At 36.0% G+C, this 26,611-nt stretch overlaps 1 protein-coding gene and 2 pseudogenes across 1 annotated transcript; all 3 read right to left on the bottom strand.

The window, feature by feature from the left end:
- Window positions 1-2,290: 2,290 nt before the first annotated feature.
- On the bottom strand, window positions 2,291-5,412 carry LOC142630674 (B3 domain-containing protein At4g01580-like; annotated as a pseudogene).
- Window positions 5,413-16,977: 11,565 nt separating this feature from the next.
- LOC142632545 (uncharacterized) lies at window positions 16,978-18,364 on the bottom strand. The gene is made up of 2 exons (XM_075806926.1): window positions 18,053-18,364; window positions 16,978-17,898 (listed from the first exon to the last, which is right to left on the bottom strand). Exons 1-2 carry the CDS (start codon window positions 18,362-18,364, stop codon window positions 16,978-16,980), a joined length of 1,233 nt encoding a protein of 410 aa, XP_075663041.1.
- Window positions 18,365-20,959: 2,595 nt separating this feature from the next.
- LOC142632544 (B3 domain-containing transcription factor VRN1-like) lies at window positions 20,960-22,272 on the bottom strand (annotated as a pseudogene).
- Between the last annotated feature and the right edge of the window lie 4,339 nt (window positions 22,273-26,611).

Genomic DNA, 26,611 nt, shown 5'->3' with positions numbered 1-26,611 from the left:
GGAAACCACCAAATGTGAGAAAAGAACTGTCACGTGTGATGTTGGAACTGCACAATGTGAGGATGTCACTGTCAAGTGTGAAAAAAAAAGTAAGGGAACCACTAAATGTGAGAAAAGAACTGTCACATGTGATGTTGGAACTGCACGATGTGAAGATGGGACCGTCAAATGTGAGAAAAAAGTAAGGAAACTACCAAATGTGAAGAAAGAACTGTCACGTGTGATGTTGGAACTGCACAATGTGAGGATGGAACCGTCAAATGTGATAAAAAAGTAAGGGAACCACCAAATGTGAGAAAAGAACTGTCACATGTGATGTTGGAACTGCACAATGTGAGAATGAAACTGTAAAATATGAGAAAAAAGTAAGAGAACCACTAAATGTGAGAAAAGAACTGTCACGTGTGATACTGGAATCGCACAATGTGAGGACGGAATCGTCAAATGTGAGAAAAAAAAAGTAAGGGAACCACCAAATGTGAGAAAACTGTCATATGTGATATTCGAACTGCACAATGAGAGGATGGAACTGTCAAATGTGAGAAAAAAAAAGGGAACCACCAAATGTGACAAAAAAACTGACATGTGATGTTAGAATTGCACAATGTAAAGATGGAACTGTCAAGTGTGAGAAAAAAACTATCCTGGAACTGTCAAATGTGAGAAAAAAAAAGGGAACCACCAAATGTGACAAAAAAACTGACATGTGATGTTGGAATTGCACAATGTGAGGATGGAACCATCAAATGTGAGAAAAAAAAAAAAGGGAAACTACCAATGTGACAAAAGAACTGTCATATATGACGTTGGAACAGCACAATGTGAGGATGAAACCATCAAGTGTGAGAAAAAAATAAGGGAACCACCAAACATGAGAAAAGAACTCTCACATTAGATATTGAAACTGCACAATGTGAGGATGGAACCGTCAAGTGTGAGAAAAAAAAAAAAAAGAACCACCAAATGTGAGAAAAGAACTGTCACATGTGATATTGGAACCGCACAATGTGAGGATGGAACCAAAAAGTAAGGGAACCATCCAATGTGACAAAAGAACTGTCATATATGATGTTGGAACTGCACAATGTGAAGATGAAACTATCAAGTGTGAGAAAAAAAAATAAGGTAACCACTAAATTTAAGAAAAGAACTGTCACATGTGATGTTAGAACTGCACAATGTGAGGATGGAACCGTCAAGCGTGAGAAAAAAAATAAGGGAACCATCCAATGTGACAAAAGAACTGTCATATATGATGTTGGAACTGCATAATGTGAGGATGGAATCATCAAGGAACTGCATAATATGAGGATGGAATCATCAAGTGAGAAAAAAAAAAGGAATCACCATATGTGAAAAAAAACTGTCACATGTGATACTGGAACTGCACAATGTGAGGATGAAACCGTCAAGTGTGAGAAAAAAAAGTAAAGGAACCACCAAATGTGAGAAAAGAACTGTCACATGTGATGCTAGAACTGCACAATGTGAAGATGGAACCGTCAAATGTGAAAAAAAAGTAAGGGAACCACCAAATATGAGAAAAGAACTGTCACATGTGATGTTGGAACTGCACAATGTGAAGATAGAACCGTCAAATGTGAGAAAAAAGTAAGGGAACCACCAAATGTGAGAAAAAAACTATCACATGTGATATTGAAACTGCACAATGTGAGGATGAAACCGTCAAATGTGAGAAAAAAGTAAGGGAACCACCAAATGTGAGAAAAAAACTGTCACATGTAATGTTGAAACGGCACAATGTGAGAATAGAACCGTCAAATGTGAGAAAAAAGTAACCTGGTGTAGCAGGTCACCTGTTAGTGGGTACCGTACCCCTTTTTTTAGGGGGGTACCATAGAATTACTCGTTATATAGACTTTATTGTGAAATTTTTGTGAAAATATTATGTCCATAACTTGCATTAAAAGAGGTAATTAAAACAAATAATTCTCTTTATATAGATATTATCCTTTTTAGTAATTTACCCCTCAAACTGCAATTTTTATAAATGCTAGCCAAACACTCGACTTTTTCAAAAAACACTTTTTAACAGCTTTTACCAAACACTTAGCTTTTTGAAAAAACACTTTTTCATTATGCACTTTTTAAAAACTCCACTTTTTCATTATGCACTTTTTCAAAAAGCCCAACCAAACTTATCGTAACTGTAACAGACGCTGTGTTCAATGGGAAATAAAATAATAATTCAACCAAATATACTGTTAAGTATAAAAAATAATATAGATAATTCAGATCAGATCAGATCAGATCAAACAAGAGAAGTAAATAGTCTCTAACCATAATTCACTACCATAGCAACCGCTTAATTAACTGAGTCAATATCTAAAAATCGTAACTTCCAGCACAACACCATTAATATTCCTCTTAATCAGCTCAAACACACAAACATCTCCTACTTGCAGACCATTTTCCTTTGCAAATGTAGACCACCCAGTAGAAAATGAACCTGGTCGTTTCTCTCCAGAAATCGAAAACAACACCTTCCATGGTTTATCCCCAACTTTAAGCGTAACATGTTGTCCACTTTGAATATACTTTTTCTTGGTAAAACGAACTGGTATACTCTGCACAAAATAGATAGCATTAATTGTATTCATTAGTGCTAGCTATATACTAGCAAAACCTTGACAACGTTATGCATGCTTTACATTGAAAGCTTACCAAGTTGGTAGGGGTGGCAATTCGTGTTCGCGTGTCGGGTTCGTGTCATGTCAACTCATACATATTCGACTATATGGGTCAACACTAACCCGACATGTTTATTAAACGAGTCAAGATTCATCAACCCTAACACAACCCATTTATTAAACGGGTCAGTCGTGTCGACCTGTTTATCTGATTTTATCAAAATGAAGAAAAACATTTATGGAAAAACAAGCAAATAAATATTTTAAATATAAAATTTAGAACTAATGAGTAATTATATCACAAATAATCATTCAAAACTAAAGCATATATCAATATCATAAATAATCAATCACAATACGCCAAAGAAAATAAACTACAACAACTAATAAGTTTATATACCTATAGTTTGAATGGTATATTAGTAAAATTTCATTTAATTAAACGGGTTAGACAGGTCAAACGGGTTCCATAGGTTGAACCCTAACCCAATCCGTTTATCAAACGGGTTCGTCGTGTCAACCCGAATATGACACGAACCCATTAAATCTTAACCCATAATCTGCTAATTTCGTGTCGTGTCATGTCGGGTTCGCGGGTCGTGTCCAATCTTGCCACCCTTACTAGCTTTCTTAAGAGCTTTAGCTTTTTCTATCCTAGTCAATTGTCGGATCCTTGCATGAACCTTAGATTTTTGGCTCCTAATTCTGCCACTTGTACAAGTAGTTTTCATTTTCTTTTGAGGCCGATGATGTGGTAAGAGTGATGTATCCCTTCGCTTTGGGCGTAGAGGACAGTTGGGTAAGATTTGAATAGAAGTATCACTCTCATCAGTGTCTTCATGACCATTGGAGCTTTTAGAAGGATAGTCTATTTCTGTTGCACTCGGATCAAATATGAGTACGTGAAAATGTGAATTTTCCTCATATCTGAAAACTACTAAGTGTCTCAGCTTCAGAGAGTAAAACTCGGCAAATTCTCGCCAGCCCTTTTGTAATCAAACCTCATCACCATCATGTTTGGTCAGCTCTACCTCCCATTTTGCACCATTTGGAAGCGTAAGAAATGTCGGGCTTGACAAATTTTCTCCATATTTCCTTATAAAAGTTTTTGGAATCATCTACAAATTAAGAATCTTTGGTCAATTTTACAAGCAAATGAAATGCAAGCTTTTGTAAAATAAAAACACAGAAAGTCACATGTTTTCCAAATTCGCAAATAAATACACTAGCAGGGTGATCATCATATATATACATATATGGTACTATCCAAATTAAACAAAGCTTCAGCTAGCCAATCAAGTCTATGTTTCTTAAGTAGCATCAAATTTTTCGAATAAAAATGAGAGAGAGAGAGAGAGAGAGAGAGAGATGTAAGTATTCTTACAAGCTTTTGATCACAAAGAGTCTTGTCAAGAATAATCTTGAAAAAATGTAAGTCCTTTCCCAAAAAATCAGATGGGGCATTATCATGGTCTCTCCGAGTTTGATAATAAGTCATATTAGTCGCTAAATATAAAATTTACAACTTGTCAACACAACCTCCTCTTGAAATCAAAAAGGAAAATAAGCTTATCTACAAAATAGTAAAGCAAGCTCATATGACATCAATTGCAGCCAATCAAATAATTCAGCAAATTTAGACCCAATAAATTGCACTCCAATTAGCCTAACATATGGGAGAAAAAAAATGACAGTAATAAATTGCAGTTCCAAACACATTTGATCAAACAGGTAAAGATGCTGCAAACTCAACAAACGCACAGTAAAGTCAATGCTCATTACACATTACACAAAAACAATCTCTAAATAAATGTTAAGATAGATTATGTATCTTTGTTTTCATTGTTGTTTTTTTTAATTGACTAATACACTTATCCTAACCCTTTTTGATAGTTTAATTCATAACAGAATATCAAATGGCATTCAAGATCAATGTTATAAGATGCTATAACCTATAACATTAATACTATTTAACAATCATCTCTCCTAACTAAATAATACCAAGTATTCAAGGAAAATAGAACATAGTAAGCTGTTTCATGCTTTATGATGCCAATAACAGTAGGCCTTAAAATTTGATATCCTAGACCAAACTTAGTAGTTGTAAAGTATCAAAAGTTTTCGTTTTGTTCTCACGGTTCTCATTTCTTAAGTGCATTTGTTAGTGCAGAAATACTACCTAAATAGATTATCCTTTCTCCTCATTAGATGAATTACTCTCAACAATACCCAATTCTAAATTTTCAGCACAAACTGGATACCTCTGTTGATCCTATTTCTAGTGCAATTCACTCTTCAAATAGTGCTAACATCTTTCAAGACTATTTTATTTTAAAAACATCTTTTAGAACATCCAAAACTTACTGCATAAATAAAAACCAAGCATTACAGAAAAATACTTCAAGAAGTAACCAAAGTTAGGCTTATAAGTAAAAAAGAATGGGTCCGAATTTCTTTTTTAAATATCCTTGACACAACAAATAAATAAATAATAAATAAATAAATAAAAGACCAAAACCGAAATATCATATTGTGTTCAATCATAGAAACATAATGGCCTTTTGCTACGTTATTTTCTAGTATCAGCCAAACAAACCATGCTTTCTCATCTTGCAGTCTGCAATCGTAGTTTCTGTAACTTATATGACAGAAGAGTATGTAATGTAATATCTTTTTCACTTACTGAGATAGCTTGCCAATACATAATTAAAATAAATAAATAAATTGATATCCAGGGAAGGTTACAATTGAAGGGAGAAGAAGACGAACCGAGGGTGGGGGACTCAAAGTAAGACAATAGAAAGAAACTCCTGCAAAGCTTCGGCAAACATCTCAGGGCTGAAGCAATCGCTAGAGATAACAGGGACTAAAGACACTGAAAATGAGCAGCCACAGGTTATTTATTAATTCAAACCATAGATATTGCAATATTTACCTTCAAATAGATATCAGTTGCTAAATAAATTTCATCATCAATGACAGAAGCATTTCTCACTGTTTTATGTTTTATTTTTTATTTTATAAAGTTATTACCTCACAGCAAGCTTATATAGGCTCCAAAAACCATACCAAACATAGATAGTTTCAACTTTTAGTAGATTTTATAAATGGGATAACATACACACACAAAGAAGAAGAAGAAGAAGAAGAAGAAGAAGAAGAAGTCTGTTCTACGTATTAAACTTTCACAACAAAATAACAATATAAAAGTATGGTTCAATATTAATAGTTTGAGATTAAATTTAACCTCCTTGGTGGGCTAACAAACAAAAATTAAAATAAAGGAAACTATAGCTACAACTTTTTTTTCATCTATATGGTATACCAGTACCACTCCTTCATTGAGGAATTTTATCAATCATATTATACACAAACCCTCCCCCCCAAAAAATTCATTAGCATTGGTAAAATCAATGCAATATACTTTAACATGAAAGAATTAAGAAAACCCATAAAAACCAAAAAATAAAAAATAGCCCAAAATCCTTTCACACTCAAGAAAAGGTGGAAACTTTTTATTACCTTGAGCAAGAAGTTGAGAGTGACAGAAGGGTAATATGGAATACTGCTGCTCCAATCACCTCACAAGTCACAACCTTCCTCATTAACTGTACACTACCACCACAATAGCCAAGTTGCTCTCTAAGAAGCTTTCATGTACACAACCCAACCATCAAATCACAATGAAAGTTGTCAACCACCAACAAATCAAAAAATCCAAAATTATACTTGTGAAAATATCTGAGATTTTCTCTGCAGCCAAACACAACAATAAAAAAGGAAAGAAAACATGCTGAAATAAAGAAAGGGAAGCTTGTTGGAAGCAAATTGAAATCTGAAAAACGAACAAACAATTTCACTGGTTCTTAGGTGCAGATTAGAGTGTTATAATCCAAATTGACTTTTGAAATCAACAATACTTGAACTAAAAGCAATTTGAGAATAAAAGTTAAAAAGATTCACAACTATATGATGCAATAAAAAAAGGCCAACAAAACACCACTTAAGAATTTTATCAAACAGCTTGTGTACATGTAAAAGAAACGCCACTTAATGAATCATTGTAAAATTCAAATGTAACAAAAAAACATCGTAAACACGAATGTATTAGTACTTCCAAATTTGCAATTTGAGCCCATATCTGACCGAAGTTGCATGGACAATAGATGATAAGAATAATAGTGAGTTAGGACTAGGAGAGCAATAAGTTGGATTACTTGAGCAAACAAAGTCTAGAAAGAAATGAGAGGTACACATCAGAATCGAAATCAGAATCAGAATCAGCATCTGTGCTGGGCCTAGGAGAACAACTTGCTGCAAGGTTTCGTGAGAAGAGACCTCTGTTTCCTGAAAAGTGAAAACCAAAAAAGAAAGAAAGAAAGAAATATATGTGGTATGGTGGCTTTTGATTGAGGAATGTGTGGGTCTTTTTTAGATGCTTTGCTGTTGGTTTGCCGTGAAGGAGGAGCTGGTAGAGGAAGAGAAGGCAGAGCATCGTTTCTTTTCTTTTCACCCAAAAGTACCGTTTGTTTTTTTTTTTGTGTGTTGCTTGACTGTCCACTGTCCACTGTCCCGTTTGTTTGTTTGTTTGTTTGTTTGCGTGTTAGTCGGAACAGTACTGCTGCAGGGAGCAGAGGGCTTCACACTGTATCTTTAGAAGATTTGGGGTACAAAAGTCGGATTGGGATCTGCAATTCACCTAATTCCCTCACACAGACACTGTGTCTTTGTGTGTACTGTGTAAACGGTAATGTTTCAGTTTGACTTTGACTGCCCAATGCTCAATAGCCATTGTTTCTTTTTAGCCGATGTGGATGTGGATGTGGATGTTGATGTGGTACTCCATACTACTACTCAACTCAACGGAACACAGCTCAATTGAGATGAGATTATTTTATTTATTGTCTAAAAATATAATTGTACTTTTTTAAGAAAAAATTTTTAAAAACTGAAAATAAACACACTAAAAACAAACAAAATAGAAAGAAAAATTAATTATTTTACGATTTTTTACTTGTTGAAATTGATACTTTTGTTATAATGATTATATATTGGAATTGATACTCAAAATAAAAATATAAAAGTGAAATATATGACAATACAAAAGTCATAGAACAAAATTATCTATAGGAATGTAAATAAAACAGGATTAAAAAAAATACAAATAGAAATAATCAAGGCGTAAATGCACTTTTAGTCCCTACATTTTGACCTAATTTTTATTTTGGTCCCTAAATTTTATTTTTACCATTTTTAGTTCCTAAACCAATTAACGCGTGACATTTAAGTCCTTACCGTCATCCAACTAACAGAAAATGCTGACGTGGCAAACAGAGTTTACTGTTGAGCTGACATGACCAATAAAATAATATTTAAAAATGACACGTGAGCATAAAATAATAATTAAAAAAGACACGTCAGCATCCACTAATATTTTGATTTTTTAAAATTAATTTATCAATTTAAACAAAATGAAAAATGAAAAAAAAAAACAAAACAAAACAAAATTAGAATCTAGAATACACTAACCCCACAACCCCAGACACAGCCCAATGCAAAAGGAAGTCTCATGAACCATACCTTTCCGATCAAATGCCCAATCTGAATTCCTCTCGTTTCCGATGGCCAATGTGTCGGTGGCCGCCGAGTGGCAACTTCTCGGCGACCGTTACTACCGAAAACCGGAACTCTACCACCCGATGCAGCGGAGGCACATCGATCTCAGCCTCCACAAAGTCGCCTGTGCCCCATTCGGCAGTCCGGTCGCTTTCATCCGCGACGATTTCAAGATCGTCCAGCTCTACTCCGAGTCTGCGCTCCGAAGCTCCGCCTCTTCAACTCCACCGGCATTTCCCTCTTCGACGTTGTTTGGAAGAACCTTGGCAATCGCTTGATCCAAAAGTTTTTCCTTTTGTTATGATTTGAAACAAGGCGCAGGTTGCTGTTGTTGGAGAAAAATGGTAGATCCGAAATGTAGGGTTTGAAAACGGAGTGGATTCGAGCGTAGACGATGCAAACGATTCGAGCCATGTGTCCGACGCTTTTGTCGAAGCCTTTATTCCACAACGAGGTTTCTTTGAAGTGTTGCACTTGTTTCTCTCTAAACCCCAATTTTCTGCTTTATGTATTCCAAGTTCGAAATCTGTTTGGGATTGATAGTGTTTTTCCACAGCTCTATTTTTCGCTCCGATGCGAAGAGAGAGAGAGAGTGGCGTAGCTTTTCCAATAGGTTTCTCAGTCCAGTTCCGTCTCGGAGGAAGGGAGCTTGTTGGTGGGTGCTGGGTTCGACTGGGTTCGTTGGTTGGGATTGCAGGGTTTGTTGTTGTTGTTGGTCTGATCGGTGTGGGTTTGTTGTTGTTGGTTTGGGTGTGGTTTGATATTGTTGGTTTGGGTGTGGTTCGGTCTAATCTATTTTGTTGTTGTTGATGTTGATGTTCTTGATTCTGGGTTTGATGTTCATGTTCTTGATTCTGGGTTTGTTGTTGTTGATGTTCATGTTCAATTTTTTGTTTTTAATTTTGTTTTTAATTTTTTTATTTAATTAAAATTAATTTAAATGCTGATGTGTCAATTTTTTAATGATAAAATAGATTTTTTAATTATTATTTTACTGTGCCGTTAGCCACGTCAGCATTTTCTGTTAGTTGGGTGACGATAAGGACTTAAATGTCACGCATTAATTGGTTTAGGGACTAAAAGTGGTAAAAATAAAATGTAGGGACCAAAATAGAAATCAGGTCAAAATGTAGGGACTAAAAGTGCATTTACGCCAATAATCAATAAAAACTAAACAAATTTGTTCATCCTTTGTGAATATTTGCACAGAAAATCATGATTTTGAAACCCGGACCGTTCATTGAACCGTAAAATTGAGAGGTTCAAGGTTTCTGAGGTTGAATCGAGATTAAGCCGGAGTCGAACTGTGATGATGTCATAATTAATTTAATAATTAATTAAAACCTAAATATAGATATTAAATTTTAGAAAACTAGCAAAATTAACTAATATATCTATATATGTGAGGGAAATTTAATGATTTTTAAGTATATATTTAATAATTAAATAAGAAAGTTAATAAAATAAAATAATAACCGTGAAAACATTAAAATTTATGATTAATTTTTGAAGTAAAGTCGAATTTCTTTGAAGGATTTTAATTATATTTTTTTTTATTCCTTGTAAGAGATAGATAATTTAATTAAGTACAATAAAATTGTGTTAAGTTGTTTTTATAAATTAAAAAAATTGCTAAGGGGTTGGATCACACGGTTCTTGCTACTAGTTCGTGCGGCCCAACCCCGATTTTAGAGGTTCACGAAATTAATAAAAAAATCCAGTTTTTTATGCTTAAAAAACCGATTTTCATCCCAATTTTCGGTTTTCATGGTCCGACCTCCGGTCTGGTCCGAGTCTGAAAACAGTGCAGAAAATAGGATACATCATGGTTAATAAACCAAAAAGGATATTTACGTATAGAATATTAAATCAATATTCAAATATTTAAACGTAGAGAACAAGTGGTTACAAAGAAGATTTTATTTACCCATTAAAAAAATCAAAACATATAATCATGAAAGAAATATTAGGTATATACTAATAAGTTCAATGTAAATAAAATAAATTAATCTTGGGAAATATGTTTTGACTAATGTTCAAGCAATTTGAAATAATTTAACAATACCAAATTGTTATGATTTTTATCTATAATTATTTTGTATAAATTTAAAATATAATTTTGTGGAAAAATTACAAATAAAATATACTAGTATTTATAGAACATAAATTCAAAATTTAATAAGTAAATAGATACATTAAAAAATCGGCAGACAGTTTTTCAAAATCTATTGAAAAGATTATGAACAAATTCCAAACACCTAGTCACTAGTCCCCAGGTTCAAGAGATAATCATTATATGTGATTGACATTTACTAGCGTTAGAGCATTCATATCAAGGATTTCAAAATTTTTAGCATTTAGCATCTAGCATTTAGCATTTAGCTCAAGAGATAATCATTTGTGTCGATAATTAGCCGTGCAGTTGCTTCAAAATTTGGCCCACAGTATCCGATATTTTTTTCTACGAGATGCTATTTTGATTTGATTCTCCTCTGTCGTTAATTTAGCCATATATGTGAATATATCTTGTATGAATCCTAGCAATTTTATTGGAAATTATATATATATATATATACACACACTCTGATAGATTGGACATTTAATTAGAGTAGTCAAAGATTTTCTAACTAAATTGACACATGTATTATAATTAAATAAAATTAATAATACTATAATCCGAATAAAATAATACATAAATTATTTTTGGTAAATGAATTATATTTTATAATAACGCTAAAACATTTGAGATTTATTGAGCATTTGAGGTTTTAAAAAAAACATATATATTAGAAAGAATGAAGTTTTATAGCCTTGAAAAGATTGATGGGTTTGATAAAATTGAACTCCATTATCCACTGATTTTGTTTATTCAATTAATAAATTGACCTATTTAATTAATCCGGTTCGTTGGTAAAACAGTTTAAACAAATCAATGAATAAATTGAGCTTTGTATAGATTAAAATGTATATTTGGCTTGGTCATCAACAAGTACTTGAGTGACTAACACCTACAGGGTGGCACTCTCCGCACACTTCATATAGAACAAATTTGGTTTAGAAGAGTGAGAGCATCACCAATGGCTTTTTTAAAGATAATTTTAGAGGGAAAACACTTCAAAAATCCACTCTAACGGCTTCCCTGCTCTATTTTTTAGATTAGAATTGTTAGAGCATCCACAGCAGTGGAGCTAAAAATTTAGCAATTTAGCTCCACCAAAAGTTACTTTATCTATTTTTCCTACACACATGCTGCAGCAGTGGATCTATTTTAGCTTTCAACACAATAAAATAATATAAACATCACAATAAAATAATATATCTTCCACAATAAAATAATACATCTCACTATAATAAAAACACCACAATAAAAAGGTAATGTGAACACAAAATAAAAAATTAATTTTTTTTTAGCTCTCATGAACAGTGCACATCTATCTATAGATGTGCACTGTAGCAATGAGTTAAAAAAATATAGATTTAGCTCCATTGCTGCATGCTTCTTTTTGGTGTTTTGGTAGAGCTAAAATAGCTATATAGCTATTTAGCTCCACTGCTGCAAGTGCTCTTACAATGTTACTTTACAAGTAAAGAACATTATAGCGTTTACTGTTTACACTTTAAATATTTTTAGCTATTATAATAATTAGTTATTGAATAAAAATTATCGAAAGATATGTAGTTGTTAAAAAAAATAAAGAATTAATGGAAAAATAATATTTAAATGTGATGAAAAAAAAGATAAAAAATTTATATATATATATATATATATATATATATATATATATATATATATTTGAGAACAATCATTGCCTGAGCTAAATATTCCCAATTTAAGCCACAGGTTTTTTCATTTCTATTTTCTATGCCAACTAAAAAAGAAGGAAAAATAAAAATTCCTTTCCGAAGCATCTCTCCGATTTGGCTATCAAACAACACCTACAATACATAGCTGCTATTGCTATAGGATCCCCCAATACCTAATACTTTTTTATAAATCATATCTATATAGACTAAACAACTTCCCAAAACTCCAAGAAAAGAATTAACAAACCACAAAAAAGGTCCTCCCCAACATGTTTCCATGTTTCTGAACAAGCAAACACAAGTCCTCAAGATTCCTTAACCAACAAAGCAACTATAAGCTAAAAGAAAGTTTTCCTTTTTTTTTATTGTAAACTACAAGAAAGCTAAGGAAAACAAAACAAGTTAGAATCTCAAATCTTATATATTTCCTGTTTGTAATCTCACAGTACACCAAAATTTGCAAAACTATCTCAAGCAGAGCAGAGATTCTTATATATTTCTCAAATTTGAAGGATTTTTTTTTCCTTTCCTTTAATTTTCATATATTTTCTCTGTAAGCAAAAATTCAAAAGTTATTAAACCTGCTTTCAACTTAAGTTCTTTTTTTCCCTTTGGATCACAAACAATGAATATGTATAGACCCGAAATCTCAAAATTCCTGGATTTTTTTCTTCTTCTTTTCCTCTGTTTTTCTCAGTATCCAAACAGGGCCTAGAATTATGATGAAGAGAGAGAGAGAGAGAGAGAGAGAGAGAGAGAGAGAGAGAGAGAGAAGTGACCCCATGCAAGCAAAAAGCTGAGAGAGGCAAGGCGGAAGTTATGCAGAGAATTGCATTTATGCACGTCCAAGCAGAGATCTCTGAAGCAAAACTCTTATTAGTCCAAGAATTTTTGGCCTTACGATCCCCGTACGAATATAAATATTCCAATTTCAATATCGATAAGCTGGAAACAAAAAATGAATTTAGAAAATTAAGAAAGATCCAGCTTTGTTTGGTTCCCAAGAAAAAAAAAAACGGTTTCCGTCATTTTCTTTCCAAATTCGACAAGTATTGATGTATCGGTAATAATAAAATTCAAGTAGAGTAGTTACTTCATGATTGGAAAACAGTATGTATCAGCTCAAGTATAAAGGATGCCATGCAAGTATAAAAGTACATACCTTCCATGTGGTCAGAAGTCATGCCGCTGTGGGAAGGATCAAGCTTTGAGAACTTCACTATGCCCAAAAAAAAATGTCTGAGAGGTTCTTAATATTAGGACATATGAAAAATAAAAAATTAAAGCAATAGGTAAGCATAAGAAAACGGAACAAGTAAGCATACGTTGATATTCATGACAATTAATTGGTAACCATTGTCTTACATACACACCCTTGGTAAGCATTTTAGTTTCTACCAATAAAAACAAAACAAAATTCACATAGTGCAACAAGTACAACATTGAAAATCCGATTACAACACCAATCCTATCGAGACAATCCCCTTTCCTTCACTAAAAATGAAATTCAGGTGCCTTTGGTACTCATTTTCTAGCCACTTCACTGGAGGTCCTTGTCATCGCAAAGCGCCGCGAACATGTGCCTACCCTTCTCTTTTTCCATGAAGTAGACGGTGCCGAATAGATGAAGGCAATGACCCGAGTGCACCCCGGAAGACTCAACACCATGTCCATTGTTTTAACTCGAGCGACTTGCCGTGGAAGCAAATGGTGTACGGGTACCTACACTCCTACTTTCAAGAAAAACCTCTGAGATGCTCTTCAAAGAGTCGGACATCTCTTGCGCAACTGAACGCTTTTTTTTTGTTTTGATTTCTTGCAAATTGGCTTGAAAAGGTGGACATTGGTTGCCAGGCCTTTCCCCTTAGTCATTGTCGGTCCTGCCCTCGACGATGATGGACCTTGAACCTCCATTGCGTCAACATTCAGAAAAGGTTCACATTGGGGATCAACAAATTGTGTGCTATCAGCAGAGTCCCCAGAACCTTCGGTGGTTTCCTTTGGCATTTGAGCACTTGTGCAGAATGCATTTTTTCCCGTTGCAACTGTACCTCCAAACATGATGTTCATCGCCTCACGATTCGGCAAACGTTTATTTTTGAAGGTTTTTGCACTGGGACATGCCTACATGTGGAGAACCAGTAGTTAGAACACAATAATATATACAGAGAGATTGGCATTAAATTATAGACAAATTTCATATTTACATATTCTTGTTTCTTCTATTGAGGCGAACATTTTCAGTATTGCATTCAAACTAATTAACCGGAACTGATTTAAACAACAGGGGAATATGTCACAGGTTTACCAACCATTTAGCTTCCTAGGTTTAAGCTTAGGATCCCTAAACATGTCATGATTGATGAATTTCTAGGTGTGTCCAATATATAAACAGTTCAGCAAGACTAGGATTAAAATGATGAAGGTGAGGAATCACCAAATAAACTTTTTAACATTCAATTATTCAATTAGGAATTTGGGATTATTTAACATTAGCATTGTCATTATGAGCCATGGCCTTAAGACTTCTAGCTAATCTCTTGATGGGATGTATGTGGAACAAGTTCTGTTGTGTTGGTTATTTTGGAGGTTTAGGGAATTTGAGCATCCTCTAGAGTACTTTAGATGCCCTACAATCTTTATTATAATTTCCTTCTTTTTAAGTGTAGCTCAAATAATAGGACAGTACATATATATATGGGTTTTTCTTTAGAAGAAATCAATAAGAATATGAATTGAATATAAAAACAGCAAACACAATAAGAGAAGTAGAAGTTTGGCCAAAATGTAATATTTGAATTGTGGACTGGAGATATTTCATGGGTCCCTAAAACAATTCCAGTGAATAACAAAGCATTAACATTTGCATAAAAAAAAAAATGATATCAAAAAATTGGAACTGAACAAAGATTGTGATAAATTTTTTGAACAATAATAAATAATGGGAGAGAAATAGGGACAAACCGTAATCTTTCGGGTCCACCACTCATCAGGGGCCTGAAGCAATCCAAAGTGCTAGCATCATAACCCAACCCACTCTCATTGTCAAAACACTCGTTATACCGGCCTTCCACCCTTTTTCAAGTGATCCCATTTGTTTTTAATTTGCAGGGCGTCACCACTTTTCCAAAATGGTTATCCAACTAATCACTTTCTCAACCCCAATTTTGGTTAGAAATCCTCCACTCCTGGCCTTCTAGGACTTGAACACCACAGAACTCACAAAAAGCTTGTAGTTCCTTAATGTCTTTCCGCCGCCTCTCGGATCATTACTAGCACCGTCCTTCGATTTCTCCCTAACCATTTTTGCTACAACTTCCTTCTATACTCATTGAGGCATTTCAACAAACAGTTCATGTGCATGTCATATAATCAGTTAGGCATGCCCACATGAAAAATACAAACTGAACTCACATATACATTTATATACAACAGAGGTAGGAAGACAATTTACATGCGGTATTACACGAAGGATGAAGAAACCCACATTATAGTGTCATGGATTTTGCTAAAAATGCCCACACACAAACGTTGAACGTAAACACCACACACAACCGATGAACACAAAAAAATAAAAACAAAACCACGATTGATGAAGCCTCATGGATCAAATTATAACCACACCAACAGATGAGAGAGCATGAGAAATTAGAGGCAACTTACCCGTGAATGCGAGCTAGACAATGGCAACGATGTCCCAAGCGGAGAGAAGGTTTGCTCGCGCGAAGGAAGAGCGAGGGGGTTTTTTGAGAGAGTTCCGTGTAATGGGCTTTCTTCTACCATGCAATCGCTTGCGTTTTGATGGTTTTGTGGTTGGTGAGTTCATTGAAGATGATTCGGACGAAGCATTGAAGAGGTTTGAACACATTCTGCCAGGGTAGTTGGGAGAAAAGAAGAAAGCTGAAGAGAAAAACTATCCGTTGAACGAGGAAGGAGCGCACCGTTTTGATGAGATGGAGCTGGGCTTGTGCGATCAGATGGCTTCAGGTGTGCGCACCGTTGTCATCACAGGACAGAGCATTGAGATGGAGCTGGGCTTATTAGTGAAACGGTGCGTCTCAGTGATGTACGCATGCGTTGGAGCTTTTAGTGAAACGGTGCGTCTCGGCTCTTTTGTTTTTAGAAGGTGTCCATGAACAGTTGAATCCACGCGTTTCAGCTCTTTTCTTTTCTTCTTTCATCCTGCGTTTCAGCTCTTTTCTTTTCTTCTTCAGCGCGTTTTGTGCTTCTGGTATGCATGGGTCCCTGCTTTCAACAAACGCAAACGCACAGACGCAGGATAAGTGCAATCCAAACGCCCTCTAAATATCATTGTTCTCTTTACAAAAATTTAAATAAATGGCTAAAGATGCCTGAGAAAGAGCTTTATTGATATCTTGGGTCAGAAGATACGCTATCATTGCTATGCTAGCTACTGCGTGCTAAATTATAAATAAATAAAAATAAAAATAAAGTTGACTACGTACTTTTGTTTCATGCACCTGGACCCTTTGTTGCATAAAAATAGACAAACTCGAATTGTGTTATGTTTGAATTGACCAAACCTTAACTTTGTCTGGTTCTCCTCAAAACTCGAATTGTGTTATGAATGCATTCCAAAGGAGCACAGGACTCATTCGGTAACTGTGTTTAAATATAGATTTTCAATTTTTAATCAATATTACATATTTTTTTACATATTTTTTCATCCATATATTTTTAAAAAATACAAAAATGATCACCAGAACCAAACAGCCCCCACAATATTGCAAGTAGCTGTAAGTGTACGGCGTTTTTTTTGGAGAAATCAGACCAGGAAGTCTGGGACTTTATTCAATAACTTAAAAACTTAGTGAATATCTCTTACTACAAAAGCATCCCTTACAACAAAGGGGGTAAAATCGGATGGAGTATCCTCCAACCAAACCTAAAGACCTGTCACTGAGCTCGCTTTTTTTGCTAGAGCATCAGCAATTGAATTACAAGCTCGGGGTACATGATTAAATTCTAACAATTGAAAACCCGAAACAAGTGCACGAATGTCCTCTATAATATTTCCAAAGCTAGTCTGATCGCCGTTGTTCATGGTAAGTGCCTTTATGATCATAGCTGAGTCTCCTTCAATCACCACCCGATGTAAGCCAATTCCTGCAGAAAACTTAACCGCTCGGCGACACGCTAAAGCTTCCACAGCTACTATTGATTGAGGCATTGGAATTGGCATTGAAAGAGCACCTATAACCTCCTCAGCACAATCACGTACAATTACTCCAGTGCATGCTGAATTGGTGGAACTGAAAGTGGCTGCATCAAAATTCACCTTATAAGAATTATGTTCAGGGGGTCTCCATTGCTGCATAATGATTGGACTAGGGGGTGCTAGGGGCTTGGACTGAACTGCAAGGAATTCTTGGAGGAAGGTACCGGCCATACTACAAATATTGGAGAGTGGATGGACTGGACGACCAAAGTGCCTAGCGTTACGCCTATTCCACAGCAGCCATGCCGTGATTGAGAAGAGCTCCAATCTGAATTCATCCTGAGAATGCATGAACCTAGAAAAAAGGTCACTGAATGACACAGGCTGCACTGATACATCTTGGTGGAACCACTCCATTGAATGCCACACACACTCAATTTCTTTGCAGTGTGTCCTCTGTTCGATCCTGGCAGCCTCCACAAATTTCTGTTGTGACAATGTGGCGGTGGTGGAGATTCGCCATGGTGGGTAGAGCATTATTACAAGCCTTCCAAATGAAATGCTTGATCTTGTTTGGAGTCCGGAGCTGCCAAATTCTCTTCCAGAATTGTCTCTGAGCTGCTGGATTTGAAGGACCTGCACTATAAGCTGAATCACATGATATAATCAATTTGTAGGCACTACTAGTAGAAAACATACCCGAGGGGGTGCAAGCCCAAATGATTCGGTCAGGGGGGAGCCTTTCACTCAATGGAATGCCCAGAATTTTCGAGGCTTCATGGGGCAGAAAAAATTGTTGCACCACATCAGTTTTCCATGCTACATTGTCGTGGTCTATGAGTTCACTCGCCTTAGCATCAGGTGGCATCTGAGGGATTGGGGAAACAACAGACCTGCTCAGCTGTGAAGGTAGCCACTTGTCCTGTTTTATGCAGACTGATTCACCATTGCCAATGCGCCATACCATCCCTTTTCGGATCACGTCTCTTGCGCTAAGGATGCTCTTCCATGCATTGAACCCAACCCTTGAGTCTTTCGCCTCTAAAATCGAGCACTCCGGGAAAAATCTAGCTTTGAAAACTCGGTAGCACAAGGACTCCGGGTTATTGATCATCCTCCATACTTGCTTAGCTAATAGAGCTTCATTGAACTTCTCGATTTCTTTGAAGCCCAATCCCCCAACTTCGATGGGATTAATTCATTCCTCTTCTTCTTTCTCGAGTTGGAATCAGTTTATTTCCTCCTCGAGAGACAAGCGTGAGGAGGTAGATTCCTTCCTAGCAGCTGGGACTTCGGGATATACAAGAAGGAGAATTGCTACTATAGGGCATGCGAGAAGAAGGGGAGGAAACTCATCAGGCAGGTCTACTCGGGCAAGAAATCCAGCTTTAGAGACGTCTATTCTTCGGCGCCTAGGGTCGCCCGCTGTGATTGCGTTACCCACGTCTTGAAAAATGACCGATATTGGCTCAAAACCCAAAATGAGATGGACCGCCCTCAGCTACCCGTCTTCACTCACGAACACCTCGGACCGTAAAACTCTGTTGAGGTCTTTGATGTTGGTTAGACTTAGGTGAGGCGCTACGTGTTGTTTGTCTACAAAAACATCCGAGGAGCAAATCATGGTTAGACCAATAAAGTCCGTCATCAAAAGGAAATGTATGTAAAGCAAAAAATGAATGATAAAACTAAGAGAACTAAAGCCCGTGCCAAGGGACCTAATCCTATGGAATCACACTTGGTGTTCCCTCCCAAATGAGGCAATGAAGACCGTCGTGCCACTCTCCGGAGGCGATTAGGTAGTCGTCTTTCATGCATTTGTTAGATTTGGGAAGACACGATATGAGCCTAACAATGCTAGACCTACACTTGAGGTAATACCCCGAGTCAACAAGTGAGTGACACTCATACATATGAACAACGTCGTGCCATGTGAGTCTTAAACCCATCTGCTCATTGAGAGCGTCGACGCTACCTAAAATTCTAAATACATTGGGTGCACATTGGTGAGGGCACAACATATTGTTATACAGGTAGTCTCGAGTTACGTTCCCCATGGGAAGCATCATTCCTCTTTCTATGAAGGCGATCATAGGAATAACGACCTCCCTTTCTTTCCTATCAGTAAGTATCTGATCTGGGGCACAATTCCTCAAACCAGCTCCTTGGGGAATGTGGTATTTGGCTCTAAAACCCTCCATACCAATGGGAGTATCTACTAAATCTTTAAAACTACCCATTTGAACAAAATAAAAACGAAGATTTTGAAAAAAGGGTAAAGATTAAGGGGTCGAGAAGAGTGGCCGAGGAGAAAAGAACCTAGGAGCGTGAAAACTTACGAGAGAAAGAACAGATGACTCTTCAGGAACTTGTTGAGAGTCAGGAAAGTGAAGGATTCTTAAGGGCTAACTAGTTTATGAAGTAGAGGAAAAATTGTGATCTCCTAGACATTTTATATGAGAGACGGGATTGAGTGGGAGTTATTCCGCTCAAAATTAAAGGAGAAATTTTGATCGTAGGATCTGCATCGCACCGTTGAATGCGAAGGACAAGGCATCGCCTAGAGCATTTAATGAGGCATCACGGGCCTCGAAGCGTTAGGAACAGTTACAAGAGAGGGAAACGACATTCTCACTTGTAGAAATTGAAAAAGCGTGTGGAAGCCATCGTGCTGGATCAAAACCTAGATTTTCTCCTCGGATGGGAGAAAAAAACGGAGTTTTGAGGGGCTATTGTGGGGATAAAAGGCCCAAGGTGCATTATTGGGCCATGGGCTTTGTCCGAGGGTGTTTACCTGTCCGATGACAGATTAATAGTGATAAAGATGTCAGACCTAGAGACCCACGAGCAAATTGTGGCAGAAGAAGCTAAGGGAAGTAATCCGAGGAGGGATATCTCCTCGGCTAAGCAAAGTAAGGATTGGATAGTGCGTCATGTTGTCCGGAATGATCTTCTAAGAGGACTTGTGGATGAGGATATGTTTCATGGGGGTACGAAGAGTAGGAACAGTTGGGAAATAACTAAGAGAAAGCTGTTACTACTGCATTAAATGTTCTGTACCTAAGTCTCTAGCCGCATTAATGAGGAAGTGATATCTGAACAGTAATTTTCAGTCTTACAGCTATTACCTAAAGACTTCCGGAAGGTACTAATGAGACAAGTATCAACGGTAGCAGACTAGACTTACATGTGTAGAGCAAGAAGGATGATATATAAGGGGGGAGAAGGTCCCGAAGAAAGGGGATCAGGGAAATGGAAGAGAAAACACTGTAGACTGAATATCTGTAATCAATCTTTAAGAAACAAGAAATATAAGAATCTACTTCTCGGCTTGTGCCCAAGAACAACTTTCTTCATACAAACTAATTCATCCTTATCATATTGAATTTTTGGACCATTGTTGTTGTTATGGAAGCTCATTAGAAGCAAAATTTCTAATCCACTCTCTACAAATTTATTGTATTGGGCTTATTGGGCCTATACTCTTCCTTTTTTTGGGTTTAAGTACAAATTGCGACCCTACAATTATTATTATAAGGCCCGTTAATACTTTGATAGATAATTAGAAATTAGAAGTCCTAATAAGGCAAGGGCCCTTGGATACAAGAAAATAATTAATAACCACAACATAAACAAGTTCCCACAATTATAAAGCAATACTACTTTTGCAACTGCTTAACTGAGGCTGAGGCAGAGGCAGAGGCAGTGTCTAAACTCTAAAAATAGAAACTTTCAGCACAACATCATCACTCTTGATCAGCTCAAAGACGCAAACATCTCCCACTCGCAGATTATTTTCATTGCAAATGTAGACCAACCATTAGAAAATGAACCTCGTTGTCCATTCCTAGGAATCGAAAACCACACCTCCCATGATTGATCACCAACTTTAAGCATCACATCTTGTCCATTTTGAATATACATTTTCTCCGCAAAGGGAACTGGTACACTCTGCACAATTAAATTACATATTATTAATTAGTACCATATAATATATATATATATATATATATATATATATATATATATATATAATATATATATATATATATAAAACAACGTACAGTAAAACCTTGACAACGTTGCTCTAGTATGCAAGCTTTGAATTGAAAGCTTACCATGTACCATGCCTTAACGAAAGATGGTTGCATGACCACGATGAAATAAGGATTTGAACCCACTTGCCTTCTTAAGTGCTTCAGCTTTGTCTTTGCCATTCAATTGTTTCATCTTCTTCTTGTGAGATCGCCCCCGACACTGTGAGATTAATGATGTATCCCTTGTTTTTGGGTGTTGAGGAGAGTCAGATAAGATTTGAACAGAACTTTCACTCTCACATTCTTCATCAACCTTACCTTGCTCATTACTATTGGGTCTATTGGAAGGATAGTCTATTTCAGTTGCACTCTCATCAAATATGAGCACATGAAAGTGAGAGTTATCTTCAAATCTGAAAACTAATGAGTGTCCTCCTTGCTTTGAAGTGCAACACTCAGCAAATTCTTTCCACCCTTTCTGTAACCAAACCTCACCATTGTGGTATGTCAATTCTACCTTCCATTTTGCACCATTTGGAAGCTGAAGAAATGTCGGGCTTGACAAATTTTCTCCATATTTCCTTTTAAACGTTTTTGGAATCATCTACAAATTAAGTATCTTTGGTCAATTTTACATGCAAATGAAATGCAAGATTTTGTAAAATAAAAACACACAAAGTCACATGTTTTCCAAATTTGCAAATAAATGCACTAACAGGGTGATCATCATATATATACTATCCAAATTAAACAAGCTGCAGCAAGCCAATCAAGTCTATGTTTCTTAAGTAGCATCAATTTTTTCGAATAAAAATGAGAGAGAGAGAGAGAGAGAGAGAGAGAGAGAGAGAGAGAGATCTAAGTATTTTACAAGCTTTTGATCACAAAGAGTCTCGTCGAGAATATTCTTGAAAAAATGTGAGTCCTTTCCTGCAAAATCAGATGGGGCATTATCATGGTCTCTCCGAGTTTGATAATAACACATATTAGTTGAACATGAAGCGTTGTGTACCTTTGGCCTTTTGAGAGTAAAATACTAAAATGAATCATTGAGAAATAATTATATCCAAAGAAAACATTAAAAGTAACTATCAAATATGATACAAAAGCAAAAAAATCTACATACTAATATGATAATTAATTTATTGATGCCATTTCAAAATTTAATAAAATCAATTCAAACAAATAGTCATTTTTATTTTGAGGAACTTACAATGCCTTTTGTGGTTGAACATATGACAATTTACTCTGTAAATTTCAATTACTATATTTAAGCCTTTTAACGTACGTATAGATTAAAATGAAATTTTTTTTTTTTTTGGATAGGTTAGATTAAAAATGAAACTGATAGTGTGTTGTATAAATACCCATTAAAATTTCATTTAATCCATACTTTTAGAGGTCAAATCTAACAATTCCTTCCATTAAAAATAAAATAAAATCTAACCATTCATATATACTTTGTGTACTAAATGAATAAATTATATTTGATAAACTGTAATATTCCATTTTATTTCTTGTGGCATAGTGGCCTAAAAGTAAATCTTGTAAAAAAATATAAATAAAAATGATAGTATTAAGAATAAAATAAATTTATCAATTCATGCAACTAATGAAATATGATCAATATTATCAGGTAAAGCGTGCTTAAAGTTACGTTTTGATGATTATTAGATAGGAAAATGTGAAATGGCTAGTCAAGCATGTCTTATTTAAATATTTAAAAAAATCAAGTCATATATCATGCATCATTAAAACTAATTAAATCCAAGGAAAAGGTTAAAATACTATCAATTTATTATAAAATTCCTAATAATTGACATGATTATAAATAATATTAAAGTCATATCACCAACATAGTAAAAATTCTCTTTCCCAAAAGAAAAACATAATAAAAATATTTGAATTACTTTTTTGCTATGTTTAAAAGTTAAAACATCATTTTATAAGAAATATAATTTTTATTTATCTTAGAATCACAATAAATCCAATTAAATAGAGTAGAGAGTAGTCAATTTAAGCAATCATATATATACAATTTAAATAAATAAATAAATAAATATATATATATATATATATATATATATATATATATATATATATATATATGTGAGGTGTAAAATGGCCCAAGTGGGCATATGGGCCTTTGGACTGTAGCATGGAGGGCCGACCTGCTCCAGAATTGAACTTTACAAATTGGCCCATACGCCGAGGGTCCGAGGGTGCAGCCGAGGACGAGCTTCTCCTCGGACAAGCCCAAGAGAATTCAAAACTTCATTATGAAGGTCAAAGCACAACTCTAGAAAGACTAATGGTTAAAGGGGGAAACCCTGAACCTTCTCGATGCACCAGTGTTAAAGAAAATATCAAGAGCGGAGGTGGCTGCCACCTCCGCATTAAAGACTCTGCATCTACCTTCCTGGCCGCATTAATGGGGAAGTGACCCCTGAACAGTAGGGCTGAAACTTCTAGTCACTAGCCAAAAGGCATCAAGGAATGAAGTATTTAAAGGGGGTGAAGGCCAAAGGGAGGGGGGATCAAGAAACAGAAGAAAAAAAAAAGAATTGTAACCTTTAAGAAAGAAAGAGAAATAATACAGAAGTAATCCTCGGCTCACGTCCGAGGAGGTCTATTTGCCATTATCGTTTATTATTTACAAGTGTTTGTAACTTTTAGTCTGTTATCAAGTTCCCAGTACTTCTAATCTAGATTTCAAGCCCACACTCTACAAATTTCATTGTTTAAGGCTCATTGGGCCTGAGCCCGTGATTGTCTTCGGGTCCAGGTGCAATTGTGCACTTACAATATATATATATATATATATATATAAAAGCAATCATAGCCATAGTTGTTAAACTCTATGAAGCACGGGTGTATTTTGGGACTCGGGTGCGGGACTCGGCAATTAAAAAATTATTAAAAATATTTTTATTTATATTTTCTATATATTTTTACTATTAAAATATTCTTAAAAAACATATTACTATGCCTTGATTCACATAACAAAGAAAGAAGCAAGCAAGAAACACAAAACAAAATACAAAACCAAAAAGAAAACACAAAAGAAGCAACAAATATTCAAAATAAAATTGAGGAATGACAGATTTAGGGTGTTCGGGTCTCATTCAGAGCCGATTTCGGCTGTTTCGGCAAGATTCAAGGCCGATTTCAGCCGTTTCGGTCGCCGGCCGATACGACCCGATTCTAGCCGATTCGGCGCGAATCAAAGCTGAGTCGGCGCGAGTCGGTTGAAAAAAAAAAAAAAAAACACGTGGCAGAATGCGGCCCGACGCGCGAGCAGTGGCGTCCCTCGTGTGTCTCCGGGTCGGACGCGGGTGCGGCACCTCTGGCGCCGCGTCCGTGCATCCTAAGTTAAACTTGGACAAGTGTAAGCTCATGGCTACTTTAATCATACACTCTCCCTGTTATTAAAACGAAAATTTTATTTTGGTATAAATCTTTTGTTCCATAAGAGAGTTATTGTTTCCACTATCATCGAATGCTCAAGCTAGCTAGTGATATATGTCTCAGAAAAATAAAAAATAAAAAATCAAAGAAATATACAGAGCAGCATACATGGTAATGGTAGTCAAATTTATTTGGAAGTAGGATGTAAAGAGATTTCAGGCCTTTGTAAAAAAATGAAGAGAAATATTTGTCATTTATGGTTGGATCTTATCAGCAAATTATTATTACCAAGAATCGAGCGATAACCATTCTGACTACCTATATCACCTTAATAGCTTACATATAAGAGGACATTTTTTGTTTTAATGGAGTTATCCACAAGAGTGAAGAATCACATAATAAAAGATGTAAGCTTTTTTACATGGCACGATTGAGTCAAAAGAAAACAAAAATAAGAAGTGAAAGTGAGTTCTAGAAAATATACCCAACAGCAACAGTAGTATAGCACTTTGAACTAAGCTTTTGGCTGGGTAAAATGTGTTGAGCGGTCGAGTTGTATATCTCTCCCAAAAACAAAGGAAAGAAAGATGAAATTTTTTTGAAGATTTGAGCTACAAAGCCCTCTCACTCAAAAGTCTCTCTTCTTTCCAAACCTCCAATTCCTAACCGTTTGTTTTTTGTGTGTTGCTTGACTGTCCACACAAAAAATATTTTTTTTATTTTACTTATTCTAACAATATTTATGCTTTGGTTGGTGGCGTGAAGGAAGGGTCTTGTGGGTTGTAAAGGTGATGGGTATTGGGGTATTGGCTGTGCCTACTAGCATTTGGCAGTGAAGTGTGAACTCTCTTTGTTTCTCTCCCAAAAACAATGCCATGAAAGATGAAACTTTTAGAAGATTTGGGGTACAAAAGTGTCACACCCAAAAATTACAGTCTTTGTGTGTACTGTGTAAACGGTAATGTTTCAGTTTGACTTTGACTGGCCAATGCTCAATAGCCATTGAAGAGGAATAAAAATGAACACGACTGGTCCACGTGGCTGCATGTGACGACACGGGGGTGACAGATTGATGGTCAACAGCCAAGGAGCACGGATCCACAGTGGGCGGATAGATACAACACAGTAGTCATTTGTTCCACTAATTCCAAAATAGGGTTTTCACTTTACGGTTAAGTCTGGTGTGGCTTTGCTTGGTCTCCACGAAAATGTGCATAAGAAGAATCCTTGCGTCATACGTTTAAGCCTCGATCAAGGGACTCCTACAAGGAAAAGAATTCTGGGAGGTGTGTAAAAGGAAAGAGTTCTAATTCTATAAGGAAAGGACTTCATGAACAAGGCACGAAGGTTAAAACCCTACGCTACTATAAATACCTTAAAACTCTCAAAAACCAAGGTACGCATTATTGACTCAACTCTAGCACTTTAGGGTTGTGAAAAGTTCTAATTTGACCTTCGGAGGGTTTTTAGCCGGCACCACACCGGTGCTCTCTGTTAGGTCTTCGCTTTTCATTTTGTAGGTGTTGCTTCGATTTGAAAGTGCGTGTAGCTTATTGGTGATTTTTTGGCATCATCAGTTAGTGTCGTCTGTGGGAAAGCATCAGCACTGGAAAGTAATCAACCTTTGCTCTATCCCTGAGACAAAAAGTTGCATGGTATTCACTCGATGGATGGCAACAACCAACAATCAAGGCAACGAACCGCACGCCACAACTTTAGAGAGGCAAGTCCAAACGCTTAAGGCGGCGGTTGAGTGCCTAACCAAGCAGAATCATGATCTAGAAAAGTAACTGCAGCAAAGGAATGCGCACCCAAGCGCACCAGAGGAAGATAAAGAAGGTGCAAGCGTGGATGGGAGGAACTCGGAAGGGCCTGAGGGTAGCAACGCTCCGAGTACACCGGAGCGGCAGGACACT

The sequence above is a fragment of the Castanea sativa genome, chromosome 4, assembly GCF_040712315.1.
Source record: "Castanea sativa cultivar Marrone di Chiusa Pesio chromosome 4, ASM4071231v1".
Classification (NCBI taxonomy): Eukaryota; Viridiplantae; Streptophyta; class Magnoliopsida; order Fagales; family Fagaceae; genus Castanea; species Castanea sativa.
Note: the sequence above shows the minus strand (reverse complement) of the source record. Positions and strands in the feature narration are given on the sequence as shown.